General features: G+C 38.8%; 1 protein-coding gene across 7 annotated transcripts in view; it reads right to left on the minus strand.

Annotated features, from left to right (window-relative positions):
• The window catches only part of TRPM6 (transient receptor potential cation channel subfamily M member 6), a 142,861-nt gene that overhangs the window by 108,436 nt on the left and 10,812 nt on the right, over nt 1–23,613 (minus strand). For 6 of the 7 annotated variants that reach the window (XM_064490280.1, XM_064490282.1, XM_064490281.1 and 3 more), the window contains exons 2-6: nt 16,596–16,675; nt 14,210–14,248; nt 13,074–13,251; nt 9,975–10,188; nt 5,304–5,428 (exon numbers count right to left, since the gene is read on the minus strand). In XM_064490280.1, coding sequence (XP_064346350.1) covers nt 5,304–5,428; nt 9,975–10,188; nt 13,074–13,251; nt 14,210–14,248; nt 16,596–16,675 — 636 coding nt within the window. The remainder of the gene's footprint in view (nt 1–5,303; nt 5,429–9,974; nt 10,189–13,073; nt 13,252–14,209; nt 14,249–16,595; nt 16,676–23,613) is intronic. The other variant, XM_064490283.1, reaches the window with a different exon arrangement.

The following is a 23,613-nucleotide window of genomic DNA, read 5'->3' on the forward strand; positions in this document are numbered from 1 at the left end:
AAGAATTTCATAGACAAGCAAAAACAAAAAGAGTTTAGCAACACTAAACCCATACTAAAAGAAATATTGAAAGGTCTACTCTAAATAGAAAAGCAGCAGGATGCTACAGAAATGAGAAACTCATAACCGGAAAGGTGATAACTCATGAATTACAAATAAAATAAACATGAAATTGTAAAAGAAGACATCTAAATCATTAAGAGTGGGAGAGGGAAGCAAGAAAATATAGAGGGTTTTTTTTTCTTTCTTTTTTAAATTTTTTGTTTTTGGTAGGAAGGGTTCAAGATATAGTAATGGGCTCATAGACTTACAGAAAAGGGTAACCACAAGCCAAAATCTTACAAAGGAGTCACAAAAACTAAATAAAATCCATGATAATACAAAGGAAAATTACCAAACCACAAAAGGAAGAAGAAAGGAACAAAGAGGAAATACCAAATCAACTGCAAATACAAGTTCAAAATGGCAATAAACACACATCTATCATTAATTACTGTAAATGTAAATGGACTACATGCTCCAGTCAAAAGACATAGAGTGGCAGACTGGATAATAAAGCAAGAACTTTCAATATGCTGCATACAAGAGACCCACTTTAGGGAGAAGGACACATATAGATTGAGAGTGAAAGGATGGAGCAGGATATTCCATGCAAATGGAAAAGTCAAAAAAGCAGGTGTGGCAGTACTGATTTCAGACAAAATAAACTTTAAAACAAAGGCCATAAAGAAAGATAAAGAAGGACATTTTATAATGATTAAAGGAGTGATACAAGATGAGGGTATTACACTTGTTAACATATATGCACCCAATATAGGAGCACCTAAATACATAAAACAATTACTAACAGAGATAAAGGGGGATATTGATGGGAATACAATCATAGTTGGAGATTTTAACGCCACATTAACATCACTAAACAGATCTTCTAGACAGAAAATAAACAAGGCAACAGAGAAATTAAATAATACAATAGAAAAAACTAATTTGGTGGATATTTTCAGAGCATTACACCCCCCAAAAACAGGATATACATTCTTTTCAAGTGCACATGGAACATTTTCTAGGATTGATCATGTACTTGGGCATAAAAGAAACCTCAACAATTTTAAGAAGATAGAAATTATCTCAAGCATCTTTACTGACCACAATGCCATGAAACTAGAAATCAACAACAGAGAAACAAAGGAGGAAAAAAGGAAAGCATGGAGATTAAACAATATGTTATTGAAAAACCAATGGGTCAATGAGGAAATCAAAGCTGAAATTAAAAAATACCTTGAAACAAATGAAAATGAAAGCACAACCACACAAAATTTATGGGACACAGCAAAGGCAGTGCTAAGAGGGGAGTTTATAGCGATACAGGCCTTCCTCAAAAAAGAACAATCTCAAACAATTTAACCCACAAACTAAAAGAACTAGAAAAAGAAGAACAAAAAACCCCAAAAGACAGCAGAAGGAAGGAAATTATAAAGATCAGGGAGGAAATAAATAAAATAGAGATTTAAAAAACATAGAAAAAATCAATCAAACTAAAAGCTGGTTTTTTGAAAAAGTAAATAAAATCAACAAACCTCTGGGCCAACTTCACAATGAAGAAAAAAGAGAGAGCACAAATTAGCAAAATAAGAAAGGAAAATGGAGAAATTACAACAAATAAAATAGAAATACAGAATATCATACGAGAATATTATGAAAAACCATATAGAACCAAACTGGATAACCTAGAGGAGACGGACAAGTTTCTGGAAACATACTGTCCACCAAGACTGAATCAAGAAGAAACTGACCAGTTGAACAAACCAATCACTAGAAATGAAATCTAAATAGCACTAAAAAACCTCCCTACAAATGAAAGTCCAGGACCACACGGCTTCACCAGGGAATTCTACCAAACATACAAAGAAAAACTCATACTAGTCCTTCTCAAACTCTTCCAGAAGATTGAAAAGGAGGGAATACTCCCAAACTCATTCTATGAAGCCACCATCACCCTGATACCAAAACCAGGCAAAGACATTACCAAAAAAGAGAATTATAGGCCAGTATCAGTGATGAACATAGATGCAAAAATCCTCACCAAAATACCAGCAAATAGAATCCAACAACACATAAAAAAGATTATACACCATGACCAAGTGGGGTTCATCCCAGGGACACAAAGGTGGTTCAACATATGCAGATCAATCAATGTAATACATCACATCAACAAGAGAAAGGACAAAAACCACATGATCATCTCAATCGATACAGAAAAAGCATTTGATAAAATTCAACACCCATTTATGATAAAAACTCTCACCAAAGTGGGTATAGAGGGAACATATCTCAACATCATAAAAGCTATATATGACAAACCTACAGCCAGCATAGTACTCAATGGTGAAAAACTCAAAAGCTTCCCACTAAAATCTGGGACAAGACAAGGATGCCCACTATCACCATTCCTATTCAACATAGTCTTGGAAGTCCTAGCCACAGCAGTCAGGCAAGAGAGAGAAATAAAAGGGACCGAAATTGGAAAAGAAGCAGTAAAAGTGTCACTATATGCTGACGACATGTTACTATATATAGAAAATCCTAAAAGGTCCACACAAAAACTACTATAGCTGATCGAAGAATTCAGCAAGGTAGCAGGTCACAAGATTAACATTCAAAAATCAGTGGCATTTCTTTACACTAATGATGAATCAACAGAAAAAGAAAGTAAAGAAACAATCCCCTTCAAAATAGCACCCAAAGTAATAAAATATCTGAGAATAAATCTAACCAAGGAGGTGAAAGAATTATACACAGAAAACTATAAACCATTGATGAAGGATATTAAAGAAGACTTTAAAAAATGGAAAGATATCCCATGGTCTTGGATTGAAGAATCAATATGGTTAAAATGCCCACACTGCCCAAGGCAATCTACAGATTTAATGCAATCCCTATCAAATTACCAAGGACATATTTCACAGAACTAGAACAAATCATAATAAAATTTATACGGAACCACAAAAGACCTAGAATTGCCAAAGCATTACTGAAGAGAAAGAAAGAGGCTGGAGGAATAACTCTCCCAGACTTCAGACAATACTATAGAGCTACAGTCATCAAGACAGCATGGTATTGGTACCAAAATAGACATATAGACCAATGGTACAGAGTAGAGAGCCCAGAAATGAACCCACAAACTTTTGGTCAACTCATCTTCGACGAAGGAGGCAAGAATATACAATGGAATAAAGACAGTCTCTTCAGCAAATGGTGTTGGGAAAACTGGACAGCAGCATGTAAAGCAGTGAAGCTAGAACACTCCCTTACACCATACACAAAAATAAACTCAAAATGGATCAAAGACTTAAACATAAGATGATACAATATACCGCCTAGAAGAAAATATAGGCAAAGCATTATCTGACATACATCTAAAAAATGTTCTCCTAGGGCAGTCCGCCCAAGCAATAGAAATAAAAGCAAGGATAAACAAATGGGACCTAATGAAACTTACAAGCTTCTGCACAGCAAAGGAAACCATAAGTAAAACAAAAAGACAACCTAAGAAATGGGAGAAAATTTTTGCAAATGAAACCACCAAAGGCTTGATCTCCAGAATATATAAGCAGCTCATATGCCTTAATAAGAAAAAAACAAACAACCCAATCCAAAAATGGGCAAAAGACCTAAACAAGCAATTCTCCAAGGAAGACATACAAATGATCAATAGGCACATGAAAAAATGCTCAATATCACTAATTATCAGAGAAATGCAAATCAAAACTACAATGAGGTATCACCTCATACCAGTCAGAATGGCCATCATTCAAAAATTCACAAATGACAAATGCTGGAGAGGCTGTGGAGAAAAGGGAGCCCTCCTACACTGCTGGTGGGAATGCAGTTTGGTGCAGCCACTGGGGAAAACAGTATAGAGATTCCTCAAAAGACTAGGAATAGACTTACCATAGGACCCAGGAATCCCGCTCCTGGGCATATATCCAGAAGGGACCCTGCTCCAAAATGACACCTGCACCCCAATGTTCATAGCAGCACTATTTACAATAGCCAAGACATGGAAACAGCCTATATGTCCATCAACAGATGACTGGATAAAGAAGAAGTGGTATATTTATACAATGGAATACTACTCAGCCATAAAAACCGACAACATAACGCCATTTGCAGCAACATGGATGTTCCTGGAGAATGTCATTCTAAGTGAAGTAAGCCAGAAAGAGAAAGAAAAATATCATATGAGGTCGCTTATATTTTAGGAATCTAAAAATAAACAAACAAAGAAACAAAGCATAAATACAAAACAGAAATAGACTCATAGACATAGAATACAAACTTGTGGTTGCCAAGGGGGTGGAGGGTGGGAAGGGATAGACAGGATTTCAAAATTGTAGAACAGATCAACAAGATTATATTGTATAGCACAGGGAAATATACACAAGATCTAATGGTAGCTCACAAAGAAAAAAATGTGACAATGAATATATATATGTTCATGTATAACTGAAAAATTGTGCTCTACACTGGAATTTGACACAACATTGTAAAATGACTATAAATCAATAAAAAATGTTAAAAATTTTTTGAAAAAAGTGGCATATTATTTGCGTATAACCTCTGGATATCCTCCCTTACACTTGAAATCATCTCAAGATTACTTATAATACCTAATACAACATAAATGTTATACAGATAGTTGCCAGTGGGAAGCAAATTCAGGTTTCACTTTTGGGGACTTTCTGGAATTTTTTTCTCTGAATATTTTCAATTTGTGGTTGATTGAATCTGAGGATGCAGAAACCAGAACCCATGAGATACAGAGGGCTGACTGTACTCTGAGGAAGACAGGAGGCATTGAAGGGTTTTTCACAGAGGAGTAGCATGAGCTGATTTCAATTTCAGTGGAATCACTCCGGCTACTGTGTTGAGATTAGGCTGTAATAAGAGACATGGGTGAGAGTGGGGAAGGGTATTACAGTCACCCAGGTGACAGAAAATGGTGGCCTGGACCTGCTCAGGAAAAGTGGGGGTAATGAAAAGAGGTCAGATTCCAGACATATTTTTAAAGGGAAGCTAAAATAACTTACTGAAGGATCAGGTTTGAGGCAAGAGATCATCCCAGGATTAGTTTTGGACAAGACTGTCACTTTCTAAAACAGGGTAAAGGAGGCAGTAGGAAGTCTGGCGTTGGTTTGGGGTATATTACATTCATGACATCTATCGGATATCCAGGTACAGTGCTAAGCTGGCAATCAGATACGTATTTATTTCCTTTTGTTGTGAAAGGATTGTCTACTTACGTCTCTTCCAATAAGATCTTTCCGGTTCTCAATGACACCCCAAGGAGGGATTCCAACTGTCCAGATTTTTCTAGAGGACTGGGAGGAATGGGCTTCCAGGGCATCCCCAACATGTTTGGACACACCTATGAACAACGGGTTTAGAAGTCAAACTTTAACTCACAAATCATGGCAAACACCACAGTTGTGCCGGAAAGAGACAAACAGACAAGTATATACAAAAAGCCATTATCAGGGAAAGTTGCGGGCACAGTGGAATTAATTTCTGATATCTACTCCCTCTTGACTCCTCTTTCTTCTATCACTGACCTTTTTATCTGAACAATTCTCTTCTCCCTTTGGACAATTTCTACTTACAGCCTCAGTTCTGTCCCTATTCTGGCCTGACCAGAACATCCTCCAGGCCCACTCCTGACTTCATAAATGTTCCAAGTATTTTTTTCTCTAGCCTCCTCTACTGCCCCAGCAAAACATCCTGAAGATGTGTCCCCTGCTTCATTGAGGCAAATTAGTTTAGCAGCTTTATATACACAAATATTCTAGAACTAATACATTAATGTTTGCCCTTCTGGGATGAATAGTAGTAGCAGTAGTAGTAGTAATAATAGCCAACATTTACTGAACTCTTACTACACACCAGGTGCTTTTTAAAGTGTTTAACATGCACTTACACTTTAAGTAGGATTTTTTTTTTTTAGTCTATTTTGTAGGCAAAAATTGAAGCACAAAGAAGTTAAATCATTTGCCCAAGGTTATAGAGTCAGTAGTTTGTAGAGTTTGGATTCCAATCCAGGATATCTGACTCTTCTTCTTTAAATAGACTTTACTTTTTAGAGCAGTTTGAGATTCACAGCAAAATTGAGCCGAAGGTGCAGAGATTTCCCGTGTACCCTCTTCCCCACACAATCACAGCCTCCTCCACTATCAACATCCCTCACCAAAGTGGAATATTTGTTATAGCTGATGAACCTGCATTGACACATCATAATCACCCAAAGTCCAGTTTACACTGGAGGTCACTCTTGGTGTTGTACATCCAGTGGGTTTGGACAAATGTATAATAACATACATTCTTCTATTACAGCATCATACAGAATAGTTCCTGCCCTAGAAATCCCCTGTGCTCTGTCTATTCACCTCTCATCCCCCTAGTCCCTGACAACCACTGATCTTTTTATTGTCTCCATAGTTTTGCCTTTTCCAGAGTGTCAGATAGTTGGAATTATGCAATATGTAGCCTCTTGAGATTGCCTTAGTCTGTCTTTTAATCACAACACTACACTATACCACTTACTCTTTCTATGCTTAGTCTGACTTTGTATGTGTCATTAGCACAGGAAAAAAAAAACCCTGCATATTGCATGCATCTGATGCATAGCCCCTAAATTATTTCCCTATCTCTGGCATCTTCCCCTCCTGCTTGTCTTTTGTACTTTTCCCAGAGTCACTGTCTAGAATTGGGGTTCTGGACCACAGGCACACATCAATACCAATAGAGATTCAGCTTCCAGAGGTTTGGCGTGGGTTACCAGCATGTGTTGGGGGTGGTGGTGGTCGTTTTTCAGCAGGCCACATGTGATCTTTATACATATTGTCTGCTGAGACTCTGCAAAGCCAGATCTGACCATATCATTCCCTATCCATTCTTCTATTCAGAATCCTTTGAAGGCTCCCTGCTACATAAAGAATAAAACCTCAGCCCAGTCAGCACGGCACCCAGTCTGGCTCCAGTCTCCCTTGCTGTCCCTGTCCTCTGCCACATGGCACTTCCAGCCGGCAGCTTCATCACCTCTTCCTACACATGCCTTAATCTCCAGCTGTGTTCCTGGCCCTGAACTTCAACCTCTGCGTAAAGTGCTTCTCCCCCACCTCCCTCAAGGTGAACACTGAGTGCTATATCCTTCACCAAGTCCTCTCAGGTGCCCTCAGTTGGAATTGGAATTTCTCTTCCTTTTCCTTCTACTCCAAAGATTTTCTTTGTATCTCAACTATGACCCATTCAGCATCAATTTTTAGTTTGTTGCTTACTGTCTGTTTGTCACAGTCACCCACCCATCACTAAACCCAGGGCCCATATCTTACTCATCTTTCATCCACAGCATCTATCCAAATGCTTTCTACACAGTAGATTCTTAAAGGCTTCTGGCATTCAATGTAAGTAAATGTCATCAATTCATGCCAAAATAATGTCCAACTACAGTTGAGAAGCATCTCAAGCCTGGGCTGGAGCTGGTAAGCAAAGCTTCTCAAATTTAAATGTACATAAGAATCACCTGGGGATGTTGTCAAAACACAGACTCTGATCCCACCAGTCTGAGGAGGGGCCTGAGATCGGCATTCCCAACAAGCTCCTAGGTAAGGCTGATGCTGCGGGTCCAGGGACCACTTCAGGCCCTAAGGAGCTGCGGTTGAATCAGGTCAGACCCCGACTATTATTTAAGGAAGCTCCAAGTATATCTCATTTCTCATTCCTTTTGTTCATGTGAAACCGTTTCAATAGTTTTCACACGATTTGTGTTTTCTAATTTGCCCTAACCTAAAGTGTTTAAAAAAACAAAACAAGCAATAAGTAAAATAAAGCATGTAACATGGTTAGTTATTCAAACAAAAAACCTTGCCCAAGTTCACCTTTTTCTGAACTCTACAAAACTTCCCTATCCGCCCTCTTTTTTTACTAGACACAAAATAAGCACTACACATTGGACTTAGAACCCTGCAACATCCACTTTCTTCCAAGAATGTGAAACAGTAATTATCTCAATGAAATGCACAAGAGGGACTGCCAGGTTACCCACTAGTGACAAGCCAAATCCCTTGGTTTTATTTTTGCTCTCTTTTCTCCATCACTTGCTTCCTTCCTTCCTTCCTTCCTTCCTTTTCAGTCAAAAGAAGTTATTTGTTACATTGGTATGTGTTGCTCAGTTCCTAGACTTCAGTGTGGGCCCTGGCCTCTACCTCCCATCAGGCAGAAGGGCTAATACACAGACTCATCCTAAACTAACCTGTAAGGCAAAACATAAACATGCTACAAGGGCTACAGGCAATAAATGCTACAGAAATTCAGAAACAGAAGTGAATTGAGATAGAGAATGCTTCCTGGGTGTGTTGACATCTAATGTAGATCTTAAAGAATGGGCAGAACTTAACAGGAAACATTGACTAGGACATCCCAAATCAAAAGAGGGAGAAGTAAAGGGAAGACAGAAAGCCACGGGTGTGATATTGTGATTTATAATAAGAAATATATATTTGGTCTTGGTCCTGTTAGTGACATAGAGCTCCTTAGAACCTTGGAACTTCCTAAGTGGTGAGAGTGACAAAGGTGTCTTTTGTTATTTGGGGCTTTCTGATGGGGGCTGGTTGTCAGCAGAACCAACCAACCAGGTGATTAGAGGGTTGGAACTTCCAGTCCTAACCCCAACCTCTGGGGAGGGGAGAGAGACTCGAGATTCAGTTCAGTTATCAATGACCAATGATTTAAACAATTGTGCCCAAGTAATGAGGTCTCCATAAAAACAAAAAAACAGGGTTTGGGGAAGCTTCCAAATGGGTGAACACGTGGAAATATGAGGAGGGCGTGGAAGTTCTGCCCCCGTTCTCACATACCTTGCCCTACACATCTCTTCTGTTCCTGAGTTACATCCTTTTATAATAAATGGGCAATCTAGAGAGAAAACTGAGTTCTGTGAGCTGCTCTAAGCAGATTAATCCAACCCAAGAAGAGGGTGGTGGGAACCTCTGATTTATACCTAGCCAGTCAGAACCACAGGTAACAACCTGGTCTTGAGAGTGACATCTGAAGTGGGGACAGTCTTGTGGGACGGAGCCCTTAACCCTTGGAGTCTGACGCAACTTCCAGGTAAATAGGATCAGAATTGAGTTGAATATAACACAGCTGGTGTTGCTCAGTTCCTTGGTGTGGGGAAAGAACCCATACCTTGGAATTGGTGTGAGAACCGAACAGGCTAGTAACAGATTGGTAGGAGAGGAGAGTTTGTGAAGTCACTGGTTCTCAACCCTGGCTGCACATTGGACAGTCCTCAGAAGCTCCATCTTGAAAAACTCTAATTAATCTGGGGAAGAGCCTGTGCGTCTGTATTTATGCAAAGCTCTCAGATGATTCTCATGATGTGCATACATGGAGTAAGGTTCAGAGGCCCCTCTATGAAGTTCTTGCGTGTCAAATTTCAAGGAGTACGAAAGAGTCAGTGATAGAGACTGTGAATGAAATGGCAGTTATGTAGCTGGTTACCTCCTCATGCCCAATACACTCAATGCAACTGCTGCATGGGTCACTGACGGCCAACGACTGAGAACTTGACCATGGGGAGCTTAGTTCATGTCCATGCCCACACACTGCACACCTGCGTGGATTCCATGTCCTTCCTAACCTCACCATAGTCCAAAGCACACAAGAGACTATTTTCTTTGCCAGAGGGTTAGCCAAAGTTATGTCAACAGAGAGTATTTTAACAATGGTAAAAACACATTCCAGGAACATCTATGATTATTCTGGGTTTCTTTTCCAGTCACTACACTTTCAGTCTTTCTCCCTTATGCCACCACATCCCCTGGGAGCACTGCAGAGCAGAGGTTAGGTGCCATACTGCCTGATTCACAGCTGAAAAGAAGGAATTTTAAAAAAAGAGTGAAACAGGGCATGTGCCTTACCGGTATTAATACCTTCAGTTATTATCCATGCTCCTGTTGTCTCTGCAGCTTTGACCAAACCCTGGCTGAAGATTTCTTTAAGTTTGGAGGGCATCTTGAAGTTCTGGATGCCCCCGTGGACAGAGATCACCAGCTTTGGCAGTTCCATCTTCCACTCTTGCAACATTAAATGCAATAGATGATCCAAATTTGTGTCATAAGACGTTCTAATATACTGGAAGACATGCATACACATAGGTACATAAAATAGTGAAAAATATATGCCAAGTCACAATAAGCACATGGCAGGACAACTGAAATGGCCAAAACTTGAAAGGAAGTATCTGGGATCTCTTTAAAAGTTCATCTTCGTATAATGAAAATATTTACTTTGAAAGGATCCCACACCCCCTTTAAGTTCCTTCTGGGAATTACAAGTCACAGTAGGAAGGCTTCCTCTGGTTTTCAGGGTTGATCCACCAATGTTCTCCAAAAGGTCTGAGGTGAGGCAGAAATATTCAAACTGGCAAAAATCATGACTCCAGCAAATCCATTTAAAAAAAAGGTTTTTAGAAATAAATTGAATGGGGTTTTTCATAAATGCTATGGCTTTTAATTAACTTGACCATTTCATATATTTGCATAATTTAAATTAAGATTTAGGAGCATGTACATTTATTTTAAATTTTACATGCTAACCATTTCCTGTATCTATCATTATCTCTCTAAAAGTGGTTTTTTTTCCCCCCCAGAATAAGTACTTTTCACAAAAGAGTCAATGTAATCAAAAGAAAAGATGAGGGAAATCCAAACATGCAGGTAACTCCAGAATCATTTTGCATTTTGCCTTAAATTATAGTGTATGACTGGCTTTCTTTTCCCAGCCTATGCGGCCACATACAGACTGTTAAAATCAAACTGAGATGAGTTTGAGCCAACCAACAGCAAGAATAAGTCAGATTTACAGGAAGAAATAAGGGCTATAGGAAACCATGAATCATAAAACTACAGCAAAAACAACCACAGGCAGAGTTCTCCATAGATATGCAAATAGGAGTTATCACATTAGACTCTAGAATGTGATAGTGATTTAAAAACAATTGTCCATTCATCTTTGAAATTCTTTAAACATAATCTCTTTGTTTCCTAATTAAAATATCAGAATTTCTGAACATCAGGATGGTGCAGCCATCACAGAATGTAACAGAAAGAATCTAAGGGTAACTAGGATTCAGTTTACAAGCGAGGAAACGGAGTTGCCATGGCTTTACCACATAGTCAAACAGTAGGGAAAATATGAAGTTGACTTTTGTGAAATGGGCTGTGTTGCTCTGAATAATGAATTAGGGCAAAGGAAGCAGCTCTGGTCTAGTCCTTCTCTCCATCTCAGCTCTTTCCCCCAGGTAGCCCTCTCCTTCAATCCTAAGTCCTTTCAGTCCTAGAAGATACTTCCTGAGATTTCAAGATAAACACCCTTGATGAACCACATTATCAGCACTAAAGTCTTTCTCCTCAAGGCCAACCAAAGATGGTGCTAAAGGTCGAAGAGTCTTTCTTTCCGTCCTCCTCCTTTATAATTAGCTTACCTCTAACTGTTTGTGGAAGGAGATGGGAGAGATAAACAACTGGGAAGGGGAATGCAGTGGAGGGAGACGAATGGGCAGCTCTCTGAGCTCTCCTGCTGTCCATCCTAAACCTGAAGTGCAATTCCAGGCTCAAATACAAGGCTAGCAACTTCCCTTCTGAGACATCACACAAAATGCATTCAGGCACAGAGGATGTGACAGGAGCCTAAAGCTAAGCATAAAATGTATTAGTGGTCAGGAGATCTGTCTAACCACATTTTCAGTTCTCCTAAATGTACCATACTCTCCCGTGGCCTTCACACAACCTATTATTCCTCGTGCCCTGAGTGGTCTCACCCCTCTGCCTCAGCAGACACCAAATGCCTCGCTTCCTTGACACAAGCACACTGCCCCAGAAAAACAGGAGGAATTACTCTTCTCATTCCCTCCGAGAACCCTGTACTCCCCTTTCATAGCATCCCTACACTCTGTGGTGATTGTATATTTATTTCCTGTTTCCCTCACTAGACTGTAAGCAATGTTAGTACACAGAACATCAGCTCTGTGGGGCATAGCAAAGCACGGGCATCCAATAAATACTTGTTGAATGGACAAAGAAAAATGAGTAAATGAAGGTGATTATGAATAAACATAAAAGCAAAAGGAAGAAGGTGAAAACTTAAGGGAAAAAATTACACAAAGAGTTCTGTAACAGTCAGCTTCCAAAAAGGATTGGAGAGGAGAAGGCGGACAATTTTCTTACCAACTTAAAAAAGAAATTCAATGCACAAAGTTAAATGCAAGAGAATTAATAGTGAGACATGCAGATTACTGTACAACTATATTATAAAACCTTACTATGATTACACTATTACGAACTGTTGTTTCAAATCCATTCAACTGATGACCACACTCCAGGATGCAGTTGATTCTGAGCTGTTCTGAGGTGGGCACCCCCTGCATTTTCCCCACGGAGAGCTGCCTCCAGTAAAGCAGTGGGTAGTTAATAAGCTCAAGAGAAAACAGCTGAGAGATGGCTGACCTGTCAAAACTATGTAAATCACAGGCAAAGTAGCCATATTAGGGACAGGAGAAAGCTGGCCTTCCAGTTGCAGGGAGTACAGAAAGCACTTCCCCCTTTTCCTACCTGGGAAGAGGCTCTCTCAAGGACACGGGAGGCATTAACATCCACTGGTTATTGCTATGGCCGTGCTTCAAGTAAAGCCTGTTCCTTGGTAGTAACTTCCTACATTCCTTAAGAAAAGGGCAATCCTGTGGCAACTCCTTCAAGATCAATAAGCCATTCTCTTCTGCAGAGGGCATAAGCTGGCTGAAAGAGGCCAGTCAAATAAAGAGCTGGCCACACCACACCTGGGAAAGGTATACTGCCCTTCAGACATAAAGAGAAGAGTCAGGTCATTTTTGTCAATAGGTCCATAACATGGATCACTTTTGCAATAAAACCTGGTCATCTGACCATCTATACTTAGAAATACAATGTGGAGGTTATATCCTCTGTTAAAAACCAGCAAAATAATATGGGTTATTAGCAAACCTTGGAGTGGTGAGTGTGCTCTCCATCTTGGAAATTAATCGTGCCAAAGGTATCCGTAGGGCTTTTCACTGTGTGCTCCTCAATAGACCACTGTTCATTTTCACCGCCATCGGCAGCCGAGATGGCCCGGGCATAATCTATCCCATGATGGTCTCTAATCAGTCGCCCGCAGTAACACCTTCAATTTAGGAGAAAAACCAATTTCAAAAAAGAAAATACACAATTTCAGAACAGAAAATAGATGTAGTGTTTCCACATGTTTCTAGCATAATGTATGGATGACACATTAACAATTTTTAAAACTTCACATTGAGATTTATATCAGATTTCTAACACTGGATTATTTTCTAAATTGAAAAACACCTCAGTGGTTTTCTCCCTTGGTTTCACATTAGAATAATTTTGGGGATGTTCGGGAAAAAAAAAAAAAACACCTAAAAATCCCTTACACACTCATGTTCATAGCAGCGTTATTCACAATAGCCAAGAGGCAGAAGCAACCCGAGTATTCATCAACAGACAAATGGATGAACAAAACGTAGTAGATACATACAATGGGACTTTATTCATCCTTAAAAGGGAAGATCCTGTGATCTGATGCAACATTGATGAACCCTGAGGACATTATGTTAAGTGAAATAAACCAGTTGTCAAAAGACAGATGCTAATGATTCCACTTATATGAGATACCCAGAGTAAACAAATCCACAGAGAAAGAAAGTACAATGGTCATTGCCAGGGATTGGGGGTAAGGACTAATGGGAGTTTTTATTGAATGGACACAGAGTTTCAGTGTTCCAAGATATAAAAAATTCTGGAGATCCATTAAACAACAATGTGAATATATTTAACACTACTAAACGACATGCTTAAAAATGGTTAAAATGGTAAAGGAAAAACATCAAATTGTATATTTTGAATATGTGGGGTTTATGTTATCTGGATTATACCTCAACAAAGTTGTTTTTAAAAAAATAAACTCTAATATACAAGAATCTCCTTACTTAAGGAGAGTAAGAAAATGTCGTGTAAAACACAAGATGCACATCAAAAGGAAGGAATGTTAATCAATGCAAAAAAAAAAAAGTGATGCAACTTCAGAGAAATATATAAACACAGAACTGTTTGAGTCTTACCTGATTAAATTCTGGCAGACTTGGCATCCTGCAGTACAGCTAAATTAAAGAAATAAAACCACTGTTAGTTTACTAATATATCTGAAAACATTTAATGCTTATTCAGTAAATATCTGTTACATTCTATATTCTGGAAATCAGGGTTTACTGAGTACACATACATCAGTTCCCAAATATTCCCATATGTCATTTACCAAATATAATTACACTTCAGTAACTATGATCTAATTAACAGAACAGTGTGTCTGGAACCAAGATACCTGGATTCAAATCTCACTGATTTAACAATTCCTCTAAGCTCCAGTTTTCACATCTGAAAATAATATCTGACCCATATAGTTATTAAAAGGATTAAGGGTGATAATATATGTAAAGTGTCATACAGTACCTAGTACATTGCAGTATGCATAATAATGGTGACTATTATTATTATTACACTATGAAGACAACACAGAATTCTTGAGAATTAAGTAAGAAAAAGTATATATACACAAACAATTTTAAAACCCTGAAACACTATCAAATTAAGACATAGTTGGTACGATTATAATTATTATCTTTATTAATCTTTCTTTTTCATAATTGAAAAAAGCCTTCTGGATTTGGGGGTTAGCATTGTAGTCATCAGTGACCATATTTTAAGTGTGAAGAAGTTTTAACTGGGAGAGAATTCTATTTAAAATAATGGGAGAAAAGTAGTGTTCATAACATCAGTCATTCTAAATTATTTAGAAGTGAATATTCAGGCCTTTCTCTTCTTCCTTTTCTAGTCTTTTAGAAATCTCTTCTCAGAAGCTTCATTTCAACAAGTTCAAAATGAGAAGGAAAAAGACTCTGAGATCAAGCCTATGATTTGTTTCTTATTAGAAGGTACAAAAAGAATCAATAAAAGATAAACTTTTATCTAAATTTAAAATAGTGAACTATCACCTTTTTGCTGTGCACCATAAGGAAGAAAATGCTACAATTCTGAGAATCTTACCAGGATCTAAGAAAAAGTCTAGCATAGAAGGAATAGGCATAGTCATCCATTAACTTTCTGTTACAATCACACAAAAGGAGAGACTGCTTTTTTTTCCCGTAAGATGTAGTGCATCTTGTACCATTCATGGAATTACGGTCATTGATCTTCTTCTTGAGTCTATGGGCCAATGACCTATAATTTATCTCTTTTCATGAGATTCAAGGTGATTGTGAAGATGATTTTCCCTTTACAGAACAGTAGGAGCTGCCTGGGCTCAATCTGCCTTCCAATGCAGCCACCATCATATGACAAAATGTCATAAAAGATGACGGGAAAAACCAAGGTTGCCCTGCCTTTTTAGTCTGTAAATATTTTATACACAGGTAAAATGAGGATTTCCAATCACAGGACTTATAAGCCACAGGTAATCCAAAGAGGGTGGGACTAGTAAATATTTAACAAAGGCAAAGAACACTATTTTAGTCATCCCCAAAGAACTAGGATTTCAGTAACCTCACTGTGCTGCCCTTCATGAGCATACAGCTGTGATTTCTTAACTTCAAAGAATATAATGCTCAACAGAATCTAAAAATAGAGTGGTCCCTCTAATTAAAATACTGCTCTACTATTTTCTTTTTCTTTTAATTTCTTTTCTCCAACGGCAACGCTACCCAGTCTTAATTTCATGGATCTGATTACCCTGGGGAATTTTCCATAGCCCCCTCTTCCCCTATCTTTCACTGGCTGCTGTTCTGAACTTTGTTCTACAAGTAGAGCTTCCAAAGGGTTGTCAAGAACTCAGAGTAGTCAAACTCAAATCACTCCATTCTTCTGCCCATTACCTGCTCAAGTGAAAAGCCTGCGGAGGAAAAAATTAACTGTTTGCATAATCTGAGCATGGAGTCCTGGAAGATCCCAGTTACTATTTTCCACAGACCCTTTAGTTGGGTATAAGGGACAGTCACAACATACTGAATATTCAGAAGTTGTACATTTTTTCATCCAAATCCAGGGGAATACATGTAGCACTAGATATTTCCCTGGTATCCATCCATCCTCCCAATAGGAGTAACAGGAGCATCAAAGATTAAAAAAAAAAACAGAGCAAAATCTACCACAGTATTAACAGTGGCTCCATCAGGGTGATGTCATTATGATGAGCTTTTATACTTCATTAAGTAGATGTGTTTTTCAGGTGCCTACTATACGGTAGGTACTGTCATAGGCACTGGACTTGAAGTGACAAAGTTTCTACTCTTACCAGAAGATCTGTATTTTTACAAAGGTGAAGAAACAAACCAATTAAAAATAAATGCTAACTTTACAGATACTCTCAAATCCTTGAAACAAGTCATACCGCTAAATTTCAATAAATAGTTCTCCAAGTACCGTTGCTTTAAAAAATGTGATTAAAAATTGTACCTGTGAGGGTCTTTTGAGCTGGGTATGATTTTGTTACATTCTCTCTTGTGGAACACTCCTTCAATCCAGGATTTCTGGGACTGAATAGAAAATGTCATTATTTTTAGAGTCTAATTAAGTGAGAATACAGTGTAACCACAGTAGTTCAGGTAGGCAAGATATATTTAAATATAGTGGACAAAAATTGAAATTCCAAGACCAACCCCAAACAGACTAAGCATTTTTTTTTTTTGGCTTCTATTACAGAAACATAGACACAAATAAGCCACTGCGAATACAAAAATATTTACAAAGTTAATTGGCCCATAATCTCATTTTAAGTGAAAGATCCCTAAATGCATAAAACTCTAGCAAGGAAGTAAGGATACAGCTGAGGTGTTCTCTTAACTGTGCCAAAAGTCACTTTTAAATCCTGCACCATAATCCTATAGAGTGAATATCAAGCTCTCAAACTTCAAAATTCTCACTTAGAAGTCCCACTTTGGCTAAGATTTGACGGGAAGCTGTAGAGAGTGTCAAAGATTTGACGGGAAGCTGTAAAGAGTGCCAAAGATTTGACGGGAAGCTGTAAGGTGTGTCAAAGATGTAGTCTCAGCAAGATTCTGTGGGAGGAGTTCAACCTGAAACCAACCTGGAGGATAGACTCACGCATTCACCCTCAGGAGAACAGAACTTAGGAACTCAGAGACTGATTTCTTGTCAATGCCCGCTTCACAGACCAGCCCTGTTTCCTGACTAGTGACCATCCACCAAGAATCTCTCCCCATCCTCAAGACAGTGAATTCACTGCTTGGACTTTGGCTGGATGTCCCCCTCTTTGCACTCCGGGCCCATAAATACAGCCCGCCCCTAACCCTTAACAGACTTTCCTGCAGCTTACTACAGCATGCTCTTCCCAAACTGCCATTCCTCTGCTATTCCTGAGTAAACTCAATCTCTGGTAATTCGAGCTTGCCTCAGTTTGCCTCTTTACTTAGGTGGACAATTTGATACACAGTGTCTAAGAGCAGTTTACTAACGGCTGAATTTCAAAATACCTGAATTCATTGAATATTTTGGAATAGGCCTCCACGTGGCAAGCAGGGAATTCTATAGCAAATAAGGCAAGGTTCTTATTCCGAAGGAACTTACAATAAAAAGGAGGAAACAGATAATAGTTTGGTGTCATTAAACTTCATGTGTAACAGTTAGCTATTAAAAACAGCTCCAAAAAGGGTTCCCAATTTAGGAAACTATATATACAAATTAAGCAAGCCACCCCCATTTTTTTTAAAGGCTAGATAGCTGACTCTAGCAGAACTATCGGAGCAAATTAATTTCTTTCTGCTTGTTTGCTCATCTATTAAGAATGGAGATAATAATAATAGTAATGCCTCACTGGGCTATTGAAAGGAATAGATAAAGGCTTAGATTTCTCCCTGGGATTATTAAGGCTCAAAAAAGCTCAGCTATTATTGGTAATAGCAAAGGTAAGAATTATCTTTCGGTTGGTAGCCTGAGAACTTAGCTTTGATGTAGTTTTTCATAGGACAATAATTCCTGACCTCCAAATCTCCCTCCTCAGGCCTCTCATACTACAAACAAAGGACTTTATGTGTCCGCTTTCCCCCACTAGGCTCCAGCTCCTACAAGCCCTGTGCAAGTCATTTCTGCTGCCCCAGGGCTCAGCCCAATGATCGTTGAATGAACAACAAAATGAACACACTTAAAATAGAACTTCAAGAGCCCATGTATACAATTTTCCCTGGAAGGGTGTAAACAGGAAACCTGGGCCATAACAAGAACGTGGAAACTTTCCTCCTGCAACTCCCATACCGTTATCTCGAAATTACAGGAAAAGAAAAGCAGGCTTAATTTGCAAGTGTTTCGAACAATTCTCAATTTAGAACTTTACTTCCCCTCCCCCACCTCATAATAGTACCTTTTCTCTATACTTTTCAGCACATGTGGAAGAAGCCCCCTGCCATGTTCAGTTCAACAGAGAACTATCAGGAACCAAATGTTTGTTGGTTCTGATTCACTAGCCCAAATCTACTGAGGGCAAACACCCAGCATGCAGGCTGCTGCCACTTGGAGCAGCAAACTGTCATTGACAGCAAAGAACATGCCATTTCTGCAGCTATCATGGGAGTCTTTATAGGCTGGGTGTCTTTTATATACTGAGGGCGGGGGGATGTTTCTGTTTTAATTGCAGTTGTTATTTGGGGAAGGGAAAGGCAGAGGACAAAGAAGGGAAATAGTGTTGATCTCTGGCTCTACTGGCACAATTTGTCTCACCCTAAAACACATTCCGATCTTACATACAATCCCAGGACTGGGGTCGGGGTGGGGAATAGAAAAGAATTGTCCAAAGACTAATCCTCTAACAGTAACTATATATGAATTAATTCCTGATGTCACTGAAAGTATTTCTACACTGGGGCTTTTTGGGTTTCCAGATAACAGATTCTCTCTTAGAGGAATCTCTGAGGAGGCATAGTCTTAGAGCCATTCCTTGATTAAAAAAAAAAAAAAGTATTCTAAATGTGCATAGATTTGTTTTAACATCCAGGGGACTGTATGATTGGGGGGTTGAACGGCACACGGGTAACAAGTCATTTATTTTCTTTCTGTAAACTTTTTTTATTAAAAAAAAATCTAACAACTAACAAGTACTTTTCCAGATGAAACTGACTACTTACTCCCTTTTTATATCCTCCACTCTATCTTATACACATCACAGCACTCACAATGCTTAAATGCATTAATGCACTTATTCAGTTGTTTTTCTTTCTTAACAACTTTATCATAATCTACTTCAAGACAGGTGTTAGCTTTTTTATCTTGGAACCTGCAACATGCTGGGAAGCACTAGAATGAATCAAATAGAAAAGTAATATTTTCAGACTCCAGAATGACATGTGGTATCTTCTGTACACAGGCCCTCCCTTGGAACAGAGACCTCTTCAAACTGAGCGCCAGGCAGAGGGATTTCCATAGCGCATGATCAGACAGCTGGGGAAATTCAACAGTGCAAAGCCAGCCCTTCCACCTGGAAGACTCAGCTCAGGGTCTCCCATGGGGTTTTGTCCACATTCTGCAGGGATACCTCATGAGACTTTCTTGACCCAAGATTAAGAGTCTCAGGCAAAGGGCATCCAAACCTAAAATAACCCAAACCCAAGGATCTGGTTCAACAACACTGCCACAAGTTGACCTCACTGATTTTCCAGTAAATAATCTTTCCAGGAGGCAGCATTTAGGAGTACTTCATAAAGAATACAAAATAACCTCATATGTTTTCTTCCTTTTGGGTAGTAAGAGGTAAGCACTATTTTGCTGCTAATACTTTTTTTTTTTTTGGTAATATCTTTAAAAATGGAATCCCAACTAAATAACTCACAGTTCCCTAAAATGCCACTTCTCTTGTTTAGATGAGAAATTTTGCTGACATTTTCACATACTACCCTGCTGAGCAAAAGCATTTAAAACTTCAGAATGACTATCTAGATCACATAAATTCATGAGTACATGAGTAAAACATTCATGAATTCTCCACAGAGCCTAATGGGGAATTAGAAGAACTCAGCAGTGAGCATATCAGAAAGGTTCAAACCAAAATGATGTCCTACCCCGTCCTACCCCTCCCCAAATTGGTGAAAGCCCCAAACACAATTTCAAATAGCAAAGAGAAGACATTCTTTCCTCTGCTGTCACACATGCTTCAGCTGTATCCAGTATCCTGGGGTATTCAATTTGCAAACAAGATGTTTATAAATTTCAGATCATGTGAAATCATTTTGATAAGAAGCGGAAAGGAAACGGAAGGTTCCTTTATGAGCGTCCTTTACAACTGCCCCCCCGACTGCTCACAACAGTTTCGTGAATGCAGAAGCTATTTGGTGTAGAATCCCTCTAATCAATTAAGGTTTTCAAGTTAGATACACCCAATCTCCAGTTTCCACACAGCAAAGTACACACAAGTGCGTTATCCGAGCACACAGATGGCCTGTATTTATGCTACAAATATCCTGTTAAATTATCCAGCTTTACTAGGACTACGTCCAAGTGAGCTACCTTTTCTTGGAGTGAAGCTATATTTTTACCCCAAGCTTCACTGTATGTATATATATATATAGTGGAGCTATACTCAAATGACTGACTTTTGGAAACTCACCACTCTCTGAGACAATAAAGCCTTTGTTAGGAACTACAGGTTAAAGGCAATTTCACTTATGTCATTCATACTAAGGTTTACATATACCATGAAGATTACTTGTTTCATTTTCTCAGTGTAGCACAGCAGAAAGAGTTGGCAACAGGGTTATGCTTCTTCAAATTCAGTGGAGACAGAGATCACATTTTTAACTTGGACAAATTCAAAATCTTTGCTAAAAGAATGAGGGAGGGCTGGAAAAAATGTGGGAAGAAAGATATAAAATGTTTAACTGGGGGCAGTTTCAATGCTGTTCCACATTCAGGAGCTATGATACACAAGAGCAGCAGTTCTCAAACTTTTGGGGGTTGGGACACTTCATATTCATTAAACTTACCAAGGACCTCCAGGAAGCTTTCATTTATAGAGTATAACTACCAATATTTACATATTAGAAATTAGAACTGGGACTTTTAAAAGTTATTTATCCATTAGTTCATTCTAAAATAATAATAGTAAACCTATTACATGTAAACATAAATAATAAAACCTTTATGAAAAATACTTTTAAAAAGATTTATGAGAAGAGTGTTATCTTGTATTTTTGTTAGATAAGACAGCTGGATTCTCTTATTTGCTTCTGCAATCTGTTGCAAAGTGATGTTGGTTGAAGTATCTAAAAAGAATTGGCCTTACATCGACATGTAGTTGGAAAAAGGAAATAGTATTTTAATAGCCTTTTTAGATATTGTGAACTTGTCCAGTAACTGCAGGAAAACTTCACTGTATGCTCATGAGAGAATGAGTAAAAAAGGAAAATAATGTCTTAGTATCACTATGAGAAATAATTTTTATTTTGAGGACCTTTGAAAGGGTCTCAAAGATCCCTAGGAGTCCCTGTACCACACACAGAAAACCACTGCCCAAAAGTGACTGCATGTGAGTGAGAGACAGGATCTGCTGTTTCCTGGTTGGTCTCAGGTCCCGCATGCATGTCTTGGTCTGTGCATCTCATCTCAGTGAGTGCACAGCAGTATTTCCACATCCCCTATTTAAAATCTGGTGCCCAACTGAAGGAAGTTGCAACATAGAGAAAAAGCAATTAGAGAACAAATCTTCACATGCCAGTCTTTCTGAGGGATCTAAGGGACTTTTGAAGGAAAACTTTGATTGCACTCATTTTTAACCTTACAGCTGACTTTGGTACCTACGTCTTTCCTCCCAAAGATGTCACTGAAGCAAGTGGGGAATCAACCCTTCAGAACCCACAGACAGCATATATTCTATCAGTTTACCTACTCTTCCTTTAAAATATTGATACCTCTGGAGAGTAATAGCTTATTCACTCATTAAAAAATACTTTGATGGGCATAGCATATTATTCTGATAAAAATAAATAATAAACCTGTGTCCCAAAGACCAACACCAAAGGAGAAGAACCTATGTTTACAAAAAGATACCGAATATGGCACAAGAGCAGGCTGTGGGAACTCCTTGGAAGGAGACATCCCTTCTGTCTGCCGATATCTGGGAAGTCTTCGTGGAGGACACAGAACTTAGGAAAGTCCTTGAAAGATAAGAAAGGCTTTGAAAGGTGGGTGATGAAATTCCATGCTGGTTGGAAATGCAGAGACTTTGGCCTGGAGGAGAATTCAGAATATATCACGTTAATGTACGGCAAAAGCCACAAAGTCACTGAGCAGAGAACAGAAAAGATAAAAGAGCCAGGAACCTCTGGGAATAACTAAGGGGAATAAAGTGTAGAAGAGTTCATGGAGTAAAACACAGACAGTTACACATCAGGATGGTGACACGATACCTGAAGCCGAGAAGGGAGAAAGTTTCCCTCTTTAATAAAAGAGTTTGTTTTATTACGAAAAGTAGGAAGTTTCAAAGAGAAACAGAGAAGTGTTTAATACTGAAAAGAAAAGGAGGAGAATGACAATTTTTGTCCATGACAAACGAACAGACTGAGAGAGAGTCAGGAAATAGGTTGTGAAACAGAGGAGGCAGCTAGTGTAAAATATCCTTGGGAGAAAGAAAGAAAAACAACTGACACCAGATCAACAATCTAAAGCAAAAGCCAGCATTAAGTAAGAACTTCATATACGCCAAGGGCTGTGCTAAACAAATGTTTTATGTTTTATCACAAAAGTAATATTCACAACTGTGTGCCGGATACAATTATTATACCACTTTATATAGGAGAGCCAGCGCTGTTTTACAAGGAATTTAATAGGCAAAGTTGAGAGAAGGTTTATTTTAGGTTAAGAAAGCTTGAACCTTGTATGTAGATAAAAGAGAGACGGTGAAGATGCAAGAGAGAATAAAAATATCTTTAGCGAATCCTGGGCAGCAGGAAAAGAAATGGTACGAGAAGCCAAGGAGGAAGGCTCAGCCTTGAAGAAAATGCTTCCGCTTCTGATAAAGGCAAGGAGTGGATGACAAACTTCTCCTCCTTTGTTATCTTGCTCCAGACCCTATCATCAGTGCTCTGCTGAAAGTCATAGGCCATTCAGCTCTGATGGCTGCAGAGCTCAGCGTTCTCCTTTGCCCCTCTTACCCAGAAAGAAAGGCATGTAGGAGATACACAGGGGCAGGCACAGTGCTTCTTTTTATTACCAGCTCTTCGCAATACAACATCAGCAAAGTACAGTTGATAGTCTACAGATCACAAAGCATATGAAATGCTCTCTCACTGAAGGATCTTCCCAACTTAAGATAGATGGGGAACACCAGAAGTAGCCCACAGGTCACCCTACGGAGAAAAATGCCACACAGTATTCCAGGAATGTCCTTAACATGCTCACCAAAAAAAGTGTGCCCCAGAATAGGAGGGTCTGCAGACAACTAGACTGAGCAACTAGGAATTTGGGGTATGGG

This window comes from Camelus dromedarius, chromosome 10, assembly GCF_036321535.1.
Source record: "Camelus dromedarius isolate mCamDro1 chromosome 10, mCamDro1.pat, whole genome shotgun sequence".
Classification (NCBI taxonomy): Eukaryota; Metazoa; Chordata; class Mammalia; order Artiodactyla; family Camelidae; genus Camelus; species Camelus dromedarius.